General features: G+C 35.7%; 1 protein-coding gene across 2 annotated transcripts in view; it reads left to right on the plus strand.

Annotated features, from left to right (window-relative positions):
- Nucleotides 1-16,274, plus strand: part of LOC311290966 (uncharacterized protein) — a 77,508-nt gene that overhangs the window by 32,309 nt on the left and 28,925 nt on the right. For both annotated transcript variants that reach the window (XM_084409785.1, XM_084409786.1), the window contains exon 3: nucleotides 15,620-15,677. In XM_084409785.1, coding sequence (XP_084265911.1) covers nucleotides 15,620-15,677 — 58 coding nt within the window. The remainder of the gene's footprint in view (nucleotides 1-15,619; nucleotides 15,678-16,274) is intronic.

A 16,274-nucleotide genomic window follows, 5' to 3' on the forward strand; every position in this document is an offset into this window, starting at 1 on the left:
TTGAGTGAATACGTTTTTTATGCAATTTTTTTTTAATTTATGCGTATCTTGGAGTTTCAATCTAGCATTTTTTTGTATGCGCTAATGTCACATGATCCTTCAGAAATCATTCTAATATGCTGATTTGGTGCTCAAGAAAGTATTTCTTCTTATTATTATTATCAGTATAAGAAAGTATTTCTTATTATTCTTCTTAATATATAATAAGTATTTCTGAAAACTAAGTAATAAGTATGTTGAAAAAAGATTTTGTTGCTTAATATTTTTATAAATAATAGTTTAAAGTTCAAAGTAACAGCATTTGAAATAGAAAGTGTAAAAAATTTGATCATTTTTAAATTGCTAAATAAAAGTATGAATTTCTTTCCAAACTAACCTCAAACTTTTGAAGGGATAGTGTATCAATTGTTTTATCATTTAAAACATAAAATTATATTAAATGGGAAATGGGAAATTTTCTAGGAAAGTTTGCTTGTTCTATCATCCGTTAAAAATGCCACTTGGTTTGATATTTATCTAAAACAATGACATTTATACATTTTTAAGTGTGGCGTATCTGTCCAGATAGCTTTTGTGACCATCGTAAATCTGGGAAATTGAGAGAGCAACTTTAATGTTAACTGGGGTTGTGTTTGGGGAAGAATGAGTGATAGAAACACAAGCATGATGGAAGGTTATGTCAAAACAGCATGTAAGAATAGTGAGTCAGTGATGGAGAGAGACGGAGAGGGAAATTCCTCTCCGAGGGCTGGGAGTTCTTCCTGTTGGAATGAGTCGTGTTTGTACAGGCTGTCTCAGTCGGGATATCCTCCTGTACCCCCATCTGTGGGACACCATCTGAGTTTTGCAAATCATTAGTGCTTCTCTTTTTTTAGAACTTTTTTTCTTTTATTTTTTGTGTGCATGTAGATATATTATAGTATTTCATATGGTCTGTGTGTATTTCATAACTTTTTGAAGTGTGGCAAAAGCTTTGCAGACCCATACACAAAAGAAATATATTTGAAATATATTTTCAGGATATATTTTGGAATATATGCAAATATTTGAAATTGGCCCAATAAATATATTTAATACTTATATTTCATATATTTTTGTTATATTTCAGAATATATTTCAATGCATTTTTTTCTGTATGGGTCCCCAAAAGTGTCAAAAATATATGTGGCATATATTCCAAATACATTGAAATATATTCTGAAATATAACAAAAATATATTAAATATAAGTATGAAATATATTTATTGGGCCAATTTCAAATATTTGCATATATTCCAAAATATATCCTGAAAATATATTTCAAATATATTTCTTTTGTGTATAGGGAGTACAGTGCACTGTAAAAAAAAATTTTCATTCATTATTTGTAATCACTTTTTATCTTTTGTCAAATCAACTTAGTTAATTAATGCAGTTCAGATTACATAATATTTTGAGTTTCTATTGATTAAACCAATCTCCTTCATTGTATTTACTCAATTGTTAAATGAACTCAAAATTTTAAGGCAACCAGGTAACTTACTTTTTTAAGTTAAATCAACAATAATTTTCCAAAACACTCTGAGACCGCATTGAAAAATCTGATAATTAAAATTAGATTTAAACCTGGAAATAAAGTATTATGACATAAATATTTATTATGCAGCCCTATTTCTAGGTTACTAATCAAATCAGTAAATTTTGGCATTGATAATGTGAGCTGCTTTAGATGGTCATTTCAGCTTTGGATCATCAGAAATGATGCTGGAGATCACGATCATCAGGTTTTATACAAACTTGTGTGAGTTTATTCAGTCGAGCGCTGCTGTCATTCAATTAAAAAAACACAATCCAAATATTAAGACATTTTGTCACTGATATTAATTTTTCAGTTCAACTTTCCACTTTAAATAAAATTAGAAAAATGCTAAAAAGAGGCATTTTCACTTGAGGTCTTTTGGACCTCGCTTATTATTTTGACAGTCATTTAATATGAGCAAGACGGACAGAGAGAGTGAGAGTAAAAGAGAGAGCGAGCGAGTGAGTGAGTGTGTAAGGTCAATGAGTTTAAAGATGAATGCAAGTTGGTATATAGATGTTTATGGATGGATGGACAGATATTTAGAGGGGAGAGAGAGGTTGAGTGAGAGAGAACATAAAGGGCTTTTTAACAAAAGCTTTCATCAGTGGTTAGATGGAAATAGAGGGCATGTTCTGAATAGCATTCTTACTGTTGCTATATATACTGTATGTCCAAAACGGCTACTTTTCAGGAAATGGAAAAACACTGGGGCTTCATATATGATCTGACACTTGCATGTGTTTCAATTAAATTATCAAGATTTGACCAAAATCAAGCTCAAATAAAGTTACAAGGTTTTTGACCACACTCTTAGAAGGGTTCTGTTGCTGCTTCATTAATAAAACCTTTTGGGTTCCCATCATGGGATCATTTTATGGATTTAGGGTGTGTTGTAGTTCGTTGTAGTTGTAATATAACATATATTCCTAGTCTATTTAGCATTCACATTGGCATTTTAACACCGAAACTAAAGGCATAGAGATGGTTTCACAACCTGATTGGTTGGCTTTTATTATGTATATTTCGTGACGAAACTTACAGAAACATCCAAAACAATGCTGTGCTCTCGGCTAGATGCGCTCGTTGTATGTGTGTAGCTACATATGATGGTATTTTGACCAGCTGAGAACTCATGAAGTGCCAAATGTAATCCCTCAGTCACACACACACACAGATCTGCTGCGAGGAGACGCGGTTCTGATGCCTGTACTGAACTGTGATCGGCAACATCACGACTATTGACCAGAAAAAACGGGTGTGCTTGAGCTTTCTGTCCTTTTTAGGGTTGCAAATTGTGTCCCATATGTTACCTTATGTCCCATTTTTGGTTTGTTTACATGTCTTTGTTGTGCACCAGGGTTCAGGGTTCAGATTGCAGCATTCACACTTATTAAAATGAACCGCACTAACAGAGCAATCACTCCAGGGTTCGTTTTAATCAAACCAAATATGCCAAGTGTGAACACACCCTTAGTATAAAGGCACAATATGTAAAATTTTGGGATTTCTGGGTTAGGGTTAAGGTCAATTTCTGACTTGTGGATGTTTTATTAGAATGAAATAAAATAATTTAAATTTAATTGATCAAACGTAATTGTAACAAAGTTCAAGGAGGCGGACGTTAAATGTAACTTTAATCGTAAAATACACAGAAGCAACAAAACAAAAGGAACGGCAGTGGCAAACAAGCATAATGAAAACAGCAACGTATATGTCCCAGTCTCTCAGCTCCACACTGCTTCATACTAGAGTTAATAAAACTTTAATACATCAGCTCACCCATGAGCAGGATTTGCTTTCCGTCGGCTGTAGAAGTAAAGACAACAACTCCCATGATTTCAGTGCCTTTTATTGAACACCCTAGCAATCACATTGCAACATTTAAAAAAATAAAATGTCAAGATCTATTTTTATTGTATTGTTGCTCATAGTTATTAATTATTATGTCTAGAGACCGAACTCTACACAGTTCCAGACTAAAACAAGTCTTAATCCGTGCCTTAACCCCCCACCATTCACTGATTTGAATCTCAGCCAAACATCTTTGTTAAATGTAACTGAATGGATGATAGATTGCAGATGTACTGCTGCGATATGAATCCAAATCAATCTTTCGATTATTCGTTTTTTAAAATGTGGTCGATTCAGAATCGATTCTCAAAGGCCATAAATCGATTTTTTCCATATTTATTTATCTATCACCCAAAAGCCAGTATTAGTTTTCCTCCACTGTTCATAGGCTTGCAGTCTCCATGTTACAGCTAATGCTGTGAGATTTGATGTGTTTTATCATAAACATAAAATAACCTGATCCTGTTTGATCAAGGCATGCGACTGTTCTGACTTGTTCAATTTTTAGCATCAATTTTTCATCTTGCATCAAAATCCTGTCTATTCTTTGAATGCATTTGAAATATAGAGTTGGGTTCTGTTTTAATGTACCCAAGTGTACCTAAAATAAAAGGAGTTTAAGAGTTCTTCATTTCTTTGTATTAATTTACCACTTGTAAACTTATGTTCACTGTTCTTTTTTTATAAATATAGGATTTAAATTAAATCTATATTCATTGAGTCGAATCGAAATAAAAAATCTAATTTAGAATCGAAAATCAAATCGAGAATCGAAATTGAAAATTGAAAATGGAATCGACAATCGAAATCGAATCGAATCGAAATCGAAAATCAAATATCAAATCGAAAATTGAATCGAGAATCGAGAATCGAAAATCGAATCGAGAATCGAGAATCGAATCGAATTGAGAATCGAATTGAGAATCGAATTGAGAATCGAATTGAGAATCGAAAATCGAATCGAAAATCGAATCGAAAATCGAATCGAAAATCGAATCGAAAATCGAATCGAAAATCGAATCGAATTGAGAATCGAAAATCGAATCGAATTGAGAATCGAAAATCGAATCGAAAATCGAATCGAAAATCGAATTGAAAATCGAATCGAAAATCGAATCAAAAATCGAATCGAAAATCGAATCGAACATCAAAAATCAAAAATCGAATCGAGAATCGAGAATCGAATCGAGAATCGAAAATCGAATCGAATTGGAACATCTGAATGGATATCCAGCCCTAGTTAGAAGAGCCTGTTGCTGCACTGAGACGGTCCGGCAAGTTTCGAGTCCCCTCATGAAGTGTTGCTATTCTGAGGAGCCGGATGCAGTGGAAAACAGTGCTAGCTCATTATGAATTCACTGCAGTGCAATTGTGCCTCTTTTTTCCTTAAGTGTGAATAGAGCTCTTTCATATGCAGGCATCCAAGCGTATTAGACTGTCAAACAGCTCTGTTGCTAAAGGCTTTTTGGAAATAACAAACGCAACATCCCATTTCGGCATGAAATTAACACATATACATGTACTGATTATGTTCTTCCAGAGGGAGAGATACTGTAGCCTCTGCATATCAAGGGCTTACAAAATACTTTATATGTCTGTGGATTGGCAGCCAGTCATTATAATAGACTGTGATTGTTCATGATGGTTTTTGATGCCATTCAGTAAAATTATTTGAAGATTGTCATTTTTTTGATGCACAGCTACTGCAGGAAAAGAGATGGGACACAATGCTTTTAAAATGTCAGAGGAGACACAATCAGTGCTGAAGTGCAGCGCTTAAAGGGTAACTCTCGCCAAAATGCAACCTAGGGTCTTTTTGTTAATCTACCAGAGGCAAACTTTTGTATAAAAGCATAATTGGAATGGAAACTCCACTTTTAAGTTTGACCGTATTTTCGTTTTCGAATGGGAGTGCTTGGGGCACTTCTATGATAGCATCAAAATTGCTATTTTCAAAACACTAAAAAGGCCCGACATAACATGAAACTTTGCTGGAAGTATCACCAGGGGCTCTACACATGAACTCCAGCATTGAGAACATTGTTAGTGAACACAGAGTTTACTAAAAAGAAAGATTTTGAACAACTCACAACTCGGTCTCTGTGTCCGGCGGCATTTTGACAGTCAAAAATAGTCGATCTCCGAATGCAACATAACAGGGAGGAGAGTAAAGATGTGAAGCTCCTAAAGCTTAGTTCCATATAAATTCACAGATAATTTGTTGTTTTGTCGTTAGTGAAAATCAATATTGACCTTGTATTTGAAAAAGGATCCTCATATAAGAAGCAAGACTAAAATTCAGAGTCAGTTCATTCACATTCGGAGATCGACTACTTTTGACTGACAAAATTCCAGCCACCGGAAACACTAATTAATAAAGTGAGTCTACAAAACCTTTCTTTTTAGTAAACTTTGTGTTCAAAAACAATGTTCTCAATGCTGGAGTTCATGTGTAGAGCCCCTGGTGATACTTCCAGCAAAGTTTCATGTTGTGTCGAGCCTTCTTAGTGTTTTAAAAATATCGATTTTGATGCTATCATAGAAGTGCCCCATGCACTCCCATCTGAAGAAGAAAATACGGTCAAACTTAAAAGTGGCATTTCCATTCTAATTATGCTTTTACACTAAAGCTTGCCTCGGGTAGATTAACAAAAAGAGCCTAGGTTGCATTTTTAACGCCCTTTAACGCTCACCTGTGCACAGAAACACACACACACATTGTCCTGAGTGCTAAAAACGGTCTGAGTTTTGTCTCTGAAGCTTATCTTATCTGTGTTGTTTACTGGATCTTCCGGTGTATGTTTGTCTTTTCGTTAATTTGCTAGTTTATTTCATGTATTTTGGGTGTGTGTGATTAGGCATGATTGTGTGAGAAACAGGCACAGATGATAAACAGGACATGATGTATTTGTGTGTGTTTTGTGATGGGACCGTCTTTGGTCTTGTTTCGATGGTTCCCACAGTTTCTAAGAATACTGCGTTAGCAAAGAGATAATTATAGCTTTCTGTCATAGTTAAAGCCTGGAAAGCTTTAACTAAATTAATGTATTAAATGATGCTTAACTCATGACTATATACAGTATGTTAGCAATAGTTCAGATGAGCACACACTGTATATTAGAAACATGCTCGAGTGGATTAAAGCTTCATTTGACCTCTAATCCTGCTAAATGGGAAACAAGTAAATAATATATGCAATCTATTTTGCAAAGCACTTTTTTTCTGAAGATATGGTTACATTTTAAAATATATTTTTTAGGGGTGTAACGATTCATCGACTACATCGATGTATCGATTTATATTCCTACGATCCAACTGGATCGATCTGTGCTCGGCAAGTTGGCTTTCCGGACGACATATATCGATCTAATATCGTTTTAAAAGGTAATGAATCGATTATATCGATACTAGGAAATAGCGCATTGGATTTAAGCACGTCAGACTTTATATGGATGTTTTTTCTTTGCACTTTTAATGATAAAGGCGTTAAACGTGACTCGATTCAGTCTGCCTATCTTTGTCGTCGTCGCCATGCGTGACGTGCCAGCAGCAGCGCGAAGACAACAGTCAAGTGGCTGACAGTCAAAGTCTCACCTCAGAAAAACAGATTTTCCTGTCCTCTCAGCCGCTGTACTGCAGGAGCGCGCACTCTTCAATCGCACGCGCAAATGCGCCGGCGCGCGCTGTATCACTTCACTAAAGTCATACGAGAATGCAACGTCGTAAATTAGTAAGTTAAGAAATAAAAGTAAAATACCAATAAATTACGTTATTGGTACGTCTTGTGTGTTGCTATTTATCAGGAGCAGTTTCCATGTTTCTTTACCATTTCTTCTAAGTATTTTGTATCATCATGGCCTAACTGTTGTTTGTTTCCATAACAAAATGCCACTTACTGGTTATTTTGTATATTTTTATATGACTGTGGTGGCTCATACCAAGATTGTATTAACACAAACTAGTTTGGGACTGCTATTTAAATAGCTTAACCTCGCAGTGCCTACTGTCTATCAGTATTTGTCATATTCTTATTTTTTATTTTTTTGTGAAGTAAAGGGGGACAGAACTTGTGTGTCAACAATTTTTGTGTAAACAAATTATTATAATTATAATATAAGTATTATAATAGGCCTATAAAATTCCTAAAAAGGTGGGTCGCGGCTTGATGACCATGGGGAAATGTGGGTCCCATGGCCAAACTATTCAAAACACCATTCAATGTTGTGATAATCGTAATTAATAATCACAATTACAATTTCAAGGGAATAATCAACAATTATCATTTTTGTCATAATCGTTCAGTCCTACCTATTAAAATAAAATGTGAATGCATTTGACATTAATTTGTGTTTTACTTGTTTGTTTATATCCATAATTAATTGATACCTAATTACCTTACAAAAATGTTTGGCTAAAAAGTCACTGAATCGATTTCAAGTCAATGAATCGTTTCGGATCGTATCGTTCTAAATGAACCAATATCGTCCTTGAATCGTATCGACAACCATGAATCGCGATACGAATCGAATCGTTGTTAAAACGAATCGTTACACCCCTAATATTTTTTAATTAACCTAAAGAATTTGATGAGATCTACATTACCAAAAATAGTATCAAAAAATACCATGGTACTACCATGTTTTTTTCTTTTTTTGACATGCCATAGTATTAAAACTATTAACCTTTTAATTTTTTTCCAAAATGTATTTCTTAGTGCTGTCAAAGTTACCGTAGGATATCATTTTTTTCTGAATTTGATATTAAAATTGGCTGATGTTTAAATTTGCTTTCTGAACCCTAGTGAAAGAAACCTATACGAAATTTCATACTAAGTACACTACAAACCAATTAACATATTTACTGACATATCGCTCGAAACTTACTGATATAAATATTATAATTAAGCTTTATTTGGAGTACTCTTTACTGCACAATGCACATTTCTTAATATTAAGCCTAAAATGTGTTTTAATATCACTATTATAAAGGATAGCATGATTTCTGTATAATATCAGTCTTTAAATCCAAGATATTTAAAGTGTGTCTTAAGTATACTTGCAATAGTTCCACTTTAGCACAATCAAACATATTGAAGGATATCGTTAGTTAAACTCTATTTCTGTATCACTAAAGTGCATGAAGTACAAAATTAGTTGTTCCAGTTTAGCAGACTTTAAGTATATCAGTTTAGTATACCTGATTTTTATATTAAGTACATAAATATAAATGTATTTGTAGTATACTTCACATAAAATAAATCTATTTAAAATACATTTTGTATATTTATTTTTCACCAGGGAAGTCTGGTTGAAAATCAGGACATTAATTGTAATTGACTCTATGTATGTTTTGCAAAAGAATCATCCATTGTTTTATGATTTGCTCAAAAGAGATAACATTAAGTTCTTGTTATGGCTGTTCTGATGATTAGTGATTTATGACTCATTAATCATAACACAAGGATGTAAAACTTGCATCACAGATAAATTAGCTAGAACGGAAATGACAGTTTCTGATCCGGAGCCAGAGGTGTGGTGAAGCAGGGGAACAGTGATTTAGCAGATTTCTGAACTTGACCTGTGACAGGAGACACTCGTACACCCTTCCTGCACGTGTGTGTGATTCACTCACCTGTGTGTTTGTGTGTACGCCTGCGTTTGACCTTGGCACTGGCACGGGCCGCTGGCCTGATCTGTGCTGATGCAGAGAGAGAGAATAGAGGAAAGGAGGAATATGAGATAAAGATCTGGGGACCGGCCAGCGCTGATGTAATGGGTGTGTGTTAGTGTGGTTTTGTTTTAGAGAGCTTCACTTCCTAAACTCTCTGTTCTTTTGCCTCATCTCTTCCGCCAGGATGTCCCAGAGCCAAAACACAGACTGTGAGCGGAGAATATCAGCGGCTCCCTAAACCGACCCACGCACACAACAGACATTACACACACACTTCAGTACAAAAACACCGACACAATGGGCATCCAAATGCTGTTTATGAACATCTTATTTTCCCATCAGCAGTGCAGTTATAAGGACTCGGCACATGCGACTGTATTTTGGATTTGACCATGCTTTAAAATAATACAGATATTAAAATCTGATCCCACATATGATGTGGTATGTTTATAGCAAATCCATGCATTTAAAGGGATAGTTAATCCCCCCTAAAAATGCATTATTTACTCACCTTCATGTTCTGTCAAACACAAAATAAGTGTTGATGATTCTTTTATTGTTTTTTCTCTTTTACCATGCAGTAAAATGGAGTGGCCCCATTGACTGGTTTCAAAGTCATACCTGAGTGAATGATGATCGAATTTTCTATAATAATTTCTTTCTTTCTATAATGCCTTCTAAAGAGATTAATTGTGGACAAATATGTATTTTTATTTTAACAAATCTTTTTTTTGTTGCACTTTGTACAAAAAACATGCTATTTTATAAAAAATAGAACATAAAATTCATAAAATATATAAAAACATTAGTATATGACAATATAAGTTGTCTATTTCATCACATGGAATACTTTTCTCACACAGCATATATGTGTATTTTATAAATAAAAGTATATATTAGCTTTTATATTTTACAAAAGGGGTTCTTCACAAGGAGGAGGAGGAGGAGGAGGAGGAGGAGGAGGAGGAGGAGGAGGAGGAGGAGGAGGAGGAGGAGGAGGAGGAGGAGGAGGAGGAGGAGGAGGAGGGTTGGGGTCATATTTGGGAGTCCTGGTCATCAAAAACTTTCAAAAACCCTGGTTTAACACAATTTATACAAAAATGGCCTATGTCTCATGAATAAATCCCACTGACTCCACCACTGTACTGTTTTGTGGTTTTGTAAGGGTAAATTTGCTGAATAGAGATAACATTAAGTTCTGTATTATAATTTGTATTTGTATATGAAGAGTTCAGATGCAAAAGCCTCTAAGTGCCATCTGAAATTTTCTTCTAGAATGATCATTTTTATCAAGCTTGTATATTTACAAGAACTTAGAGGCTTTTGCATCTGAACTCTTCACATATATATATGTGTAAGAACTTTTTTTCCCAGTCATCTCAATGGCAAAAAATGTCTCAATCAACCTGAATTCACCCCTATATATGGCTTGCAGTCTCTGTTCCAGTTCATCTCAAAGGTGTTGGATGGGGTTGAGGTCCAGGCTCTGTGCGGTCCATTAAATTTCTTCTGCACCAAACTCATCCAACCATGTCTTTATAGATTTTGCTTTGTGCAAAAGGACCTTCTCCAAACTGTCTTGGTATGCTGAAGCATTGAGTTTTCCCTTTACTGGAACCCAACCCCTGAAATACAAACCCGTACCATTATCCCTCCTCCACCAAACTTTACCGCACAGTAGGGGTGCACGATTCGGAAAATGTCACGATTCGATTCGATACCGATTTTTAGGCTCAAGATTCGATTCAAAATCGATTTTCGATTCAAAAACGATTCTCGATTCAAATAAACGATTCACAGTATGTAAATGTTAGGGGTGGGAATCTTTAGTCACCTCACGATCCGATTCCAGAACGATTCTTTATCTACTCCTCCCCCCTCCCCTCCCTATTAATTAATTAGTTTACATAGGTACTTAAGTATTTTCTTTAAAAAATTACAAATTAAAAAAAAAAATTAAAACAGTTGTATGTTAAGAATTTTAAACTTCAAAACATACAAGTAAGTAGCAAATAATAAAGAGGAGCATAGAAACTTCACAAACAAACAAATAGTGCTTTCAGTAGCCTATAGATTATCTGAACGTTTTCCATTCAAACGAGTGATCTTTACTGTTGTTTTTTACTATGACATCATAGACTGCGGGAGATCTATTAAGCTGAATCCACGCACTGATCTCTTTTGAAATATAAGAAGTAAAGTGGTTTGTCCTGTCTGTTTAATCCCTTAAGACATAACTGGCTGTGTTTACATTAATTTTGCACGGAGTCGCGCAGCCGAAAGCGCGAGCATTCTACACAAACAAAGCGCGCGTCAGCATTTAAAATTGAAAGCAGCCTTCTGTTAGTGAGGTTCATATTTTAAATATACAAGTCCACTGCATTCCTAGCCACATAAATGATGACTTCGTAGAGCATTTGTAAGGAAAATAGCCTACCGAAAGGCGAGACAGCACACTTCAAGTGTAACGTAAACATCAAACAAAGCGCGCGTCTCTCACAGCGCATCCTGTGCAATGAAGCCTGTGTGAATGTCCTTGTAATTCGCTTCTACCTTTCCGAATTTCTGAAAGATTATTTTACGGATAGTTTGATTGGTGTATGTATGTGTGTGAGGAATTGGAAGAAAGCATATTAGGGGTGTTTCTAAAGCAAACTCAGCGTCATCGCATATCTGGTTAAAAACTAAGCTCAGAATCGATTCTGAAATTCTCAGAATCGATCCAGAATCGTTGGAGAGAGAATCGCGATTCATTGATGAATCGATTTTTTCTCCCATCCCTACCGCACAGTGCAGTCAGGCGGGTAACGTTCTCCTGGCATCTGTCAAACCCAGACTCACTCATCAGACATCAAACAGAGAAGCTTGATTCGTCACTCCACTGAACATGTGTCCACTGCTTCAGAGTCCAGTGCCGGCGTGCTTTACACAATCTGACGCTTGGCATTGCACTTAGTGAAGTGAGGCCTGCATGAAGCTTCATGGAAACCCACTCCATGAAGCTCCCGCCGCACAGTTTTCTGCTGATATTAAAGCCAGTGGAAGTTTCTTCAGCGACTGAATCAGCAGAGCGTAGCCAACTTTTATGCATCAAGCGCTTTAGCTTTAGTTGCAGCTGTTCCTAAACACTTCCACTTTCCAATAATACCACTTACAGCTGACCCATGTAATATCTAGCAGAGAAGAAATTTCACGAACTGACTTGTTGCAAAAGAGGTATAGGGAGAGTTATGCTTTTGATAATGGCAGTCTGGGCTTTGAGGGTGTTCATGCAGTTTGAAGCTGGATATCCATTTAAGACTTGTGTATGTGTGTGTGTGTGTGTGTGTGTGTGTGTGTGTATGAGGATGTCGAACGCTGAGATTGAGTGGTCTGGGTTATCTCTTTGCAGGGGGCTGAGAGGGGACCACTGTAGCTGGACATTTGTGTTAGTGTGTCTGAGAAATTTGCCTTTGTTCTGGTTGTTTATTTAAGGGTGTGGGTGCTGTGAATGTTTCAAGCTTGTTAGGGAAAAGAAAAGAGTATAGCGCTGGTTGTTATTTTTGAGTGTGCTGTTGTGGAGAGCAATTGTGGAAAGCTATCACTAATTCGCGTGAGCAAGAGTGTGTGTGCTTTTACAACACAAATCATCTCTGGAATTATAAAATGCAAATTTGGTTTTATCTCAGTGCTGTCTTTGTCTCTGAAGGGGCCATTAAGGATGTAAAACATGTCTGTTTACATTGTGTAATGACTGTTAGCTTATTATACGAAATATTAGACTTAGCTAACACATACCTGTTATACTGCTGTAAAAGACTGCAAGTTCATACTGATTTATACTCCGTTTGTAGTTTTTTATCCTGACAATGAAAAACATGAGAGGTTTTAGCAACAATTTTGTTTTCAACAACACTATTGTATCTACATTGAGGAGGGTGACCCACATCATACAAAATTAAAACACATTTTTATAAAAACTATTATGGGTAATCATGTCATTCATACGACTCTTCACAACAGCACAAAATTAGGACCAAACTACTGAATGAACTGAGTAAGTGAGCAGGAATGTTAAACATGCAAGTATGTTTAAAAATAGTGGCCGTCGAGGTGAATGGATATGCAAATAGATATGGGAATGCTAATTCTTGCAATCTAGTGACAAAAATGCTTTTGTCCTTTGAGCTTGCGGCAATTTAAGTCTGTTGTGTGCTGTTAAAACAGGAATATAATTATGAAGCTCAAGCTCTGTTGTGGGAGTGTGTTCTTTAGTGCAAGATTCTTCTTCATCTCATGTCCATTTAATCACTAAATCATCTTCTCTCAACCCATAACAACACGTTTATCAAGCTCCCCTACTCCTCCTGCCAATCGTTCCTACACCTCTCATGTCTCCGTCCTTCACTCCTCTCCTCTGGTGGACACTTATGAGACAGGCGTGACTGCACATCCACACTGCCTTTTAGAGTTTCGTTACCCAGAATGCTGCAGCTGTGTCATTTGCATGGCAGGGTTTGGACCTCTCACTGGAGAACAAGAGTGTGGCTTTGAATTATTCATTTAAGAGACACAGAGAGGAAGAAGAGGAAGAAGTCTCCCTGTCTGTCTATTTCTGCTCTCATGAATTTGTCAAGCCCCTTTAAATCACGTTGCGATGCTATGGCCGCTTGTTCAGTGGTGTTTGAAGTACTCTATTTGTTTAAGCACTCATTGTCAGGGGATGATGGGTACGTATTTAGAGTGACTTCAGACAGGCTTGGTCTCAGTGCTACTGACATTCTTCTGTTTTCTGGGTTTTTCTGTTGTTTTCAGCGTCACCATCTGTTCCCCCACTGGACTTTAGAGCTGTATCCGGAAAAAAGAGATCAAACCATGAGATCCAATCGCAAATGTCAGCCTAGTCCAAATGAAGAGCACATCGTAACCAACCATGATTTAATATTTTACATCTGTACTGTATTAGTGGTGCTTACTACAGCATTTATATTGCTTATACTTTGAACAAACACCCAACCCTTGTAAAAAAAAAAACTTTTTAACCCGCTTTGTTGTTACAATGTCAATAGTTTATGAACAATGTTTACTAGGGCTGGGTATCGATTCAGATGTTCCAATTCGATTCAATTTTGATTCTAAATTCGTTTTTTGATTTCGATTCGACTCGATGAATATATAGATTTAATTTAAATCCTATATTTATAAAAAAAGAACAGTGAACATAAGTTTACAAGTGGTTAATTAATAAAAAGAAATTAAGAACTCTTAACTCCTTTTATTTTAGGTACACTTGGGTACATTAAAACAGAACCCAACTCTATATTTCAAATGCATTCAAAGAATAGACAGGATTTTGATGCAAGATGAAATATTGATGCTGAAGTCAGAACAGTCGCATGCCTTGATCAAACAGGATCAGGTTATTTTATGTTTAAGATAAAACATCAAATCTCACAGCATTAGCTATAACATGGAGACTGCAAGCCTTTGAACAGTGGAGGAAAACTAATACTGGCTTTTGGGTGATAGATAAATAAATATGGAAAAAATTGATTCGTGGTGTTTGAGAATCGATTCTGAATCGACCACATTTAAAAAAACGAATAATCGGAAAATCGATAGCCCTAATGTTTACCCTTTCTCTGTGTAACCGGACATAGAAATTCACGTTTATTTGTCAGCAAATATGGTAAAATTTATGGTAAAATGGAACAATATGGCAACAGCTTTCTTATCTGTATGTGACTAGGTTTTTCTGACTGAACACAAACCGGCGCGGCGTTCTCTCCGTATTTCCGTATTTCTTTGCCACTTTTATCCACTGCCGTAACTCAGTCCCACTAAACATTTACTCTTTGAACTCTTGCACCAGGAACAATACAAGTCGACACCATAATGGCCAAAAGTTTGCTAAGAAGTATTTCCTACTAAAGCAAGGCGATATTTGATTAAATTATAAAAAAATATATAATAAATGCAATTAGCTGAACTTTAGAGTGCGTTTTTGACCCACTTAAGTAGTACATCTTTGTCATTTCATAATTTTGTTGTCTTTGAAATATAGTTAAAGGACCTTACAAGCATTAATGGTAAACTAAAATATACTTTAATGTCATTTCTATTGAAACTTGTATGTCATTTATTTAAATATATTCGTTTTGTATAATTACTAAATTTGTAATGAGTGTAGTTATTGGTTATTTTTAAGTGTACTAAAAACATATGCTTTTAAGACTTAAAGTGCAGCACAAGTTCACATTCAGAACAATTGAACACTTCTTGTTCACAAGGGAAGGCATATAATATAACCCATTAATAGCTAATAACTCATATCCAATGACTTATTATTGTGGAGAGAAGTTGTTACTTTTTTGAGTGATCTGACTTTTTATGCAACTGATGATTAAATGGAAATAAAATTAATTTCAGCAGTTCGCTCTGCACTGAATTATGTATAATTTATACTGCATTTTTGCTGCATTTTGTTGCATTTTTACTCAATAAATCCCTCATGTAGCAATATAAAATGCACTGACATGTTTATTTTCCTTTGTCTAGAAATCGTTCTCTCTGGTGATCGAGGCTCTGGATCATGACAATGAAACATCAGAGGCAGGTATGATGATACGTGTGTGTGTGTGTGTGTGTGAGACTTAAAAAACAAAATCCATGGATCAAATGTGTCCTCACAGAAACGATTTGTAGCAATAGCACAGAGAAAGAAAGAATGAAAAGGAGGACATCAGACAGCCAAGCCGTATTTACCCCTCACGCTGTCTTCTGGGGATTACAAGAGAACGGAGTAATGCACAGGGTCAGTCTCCATGACTCTTTCATTTCCTGTGTTGCTTTCTGATTGTTTCTCCTTATAATTGAAGAAAAGCTCCATGACTGAAAATATGTTGCTGGATTTTGCACACACACACACACACTCAGATGCACCGATTATGTCCTTTAATGAATAAATTAGACACATGTGCACGCTTCTTCAGACAATGCTGAGATACATTTTAATCATTTGGATATTGCCGCTTTATTTTCATAAATAACTCAACTTAATTTGTTAGAAAAACATGCATGCACATCTACTCTCCTTCTCATGCACAGTCTGTCTTTTTTCTGGCACTCTTATTCTCTTTTATTATAATTTTCATTTTGCTTCTCTTCTAAATCTCACTCCCTATTTGTCTCCTCTCTCTTAATTTATCATTCT

This window comes from Rutilus rutilus (assembly GCF_951802725.1).
Source record: "Rutilus rutilus genome assembly, chromosome: 5".
Lineage (NCBI taxonomy): Eukaryota > Metazoa > Chordata > Actinopteri > Cypriniformes > Leuciscidae > Rutilus > Rutilus rutilus.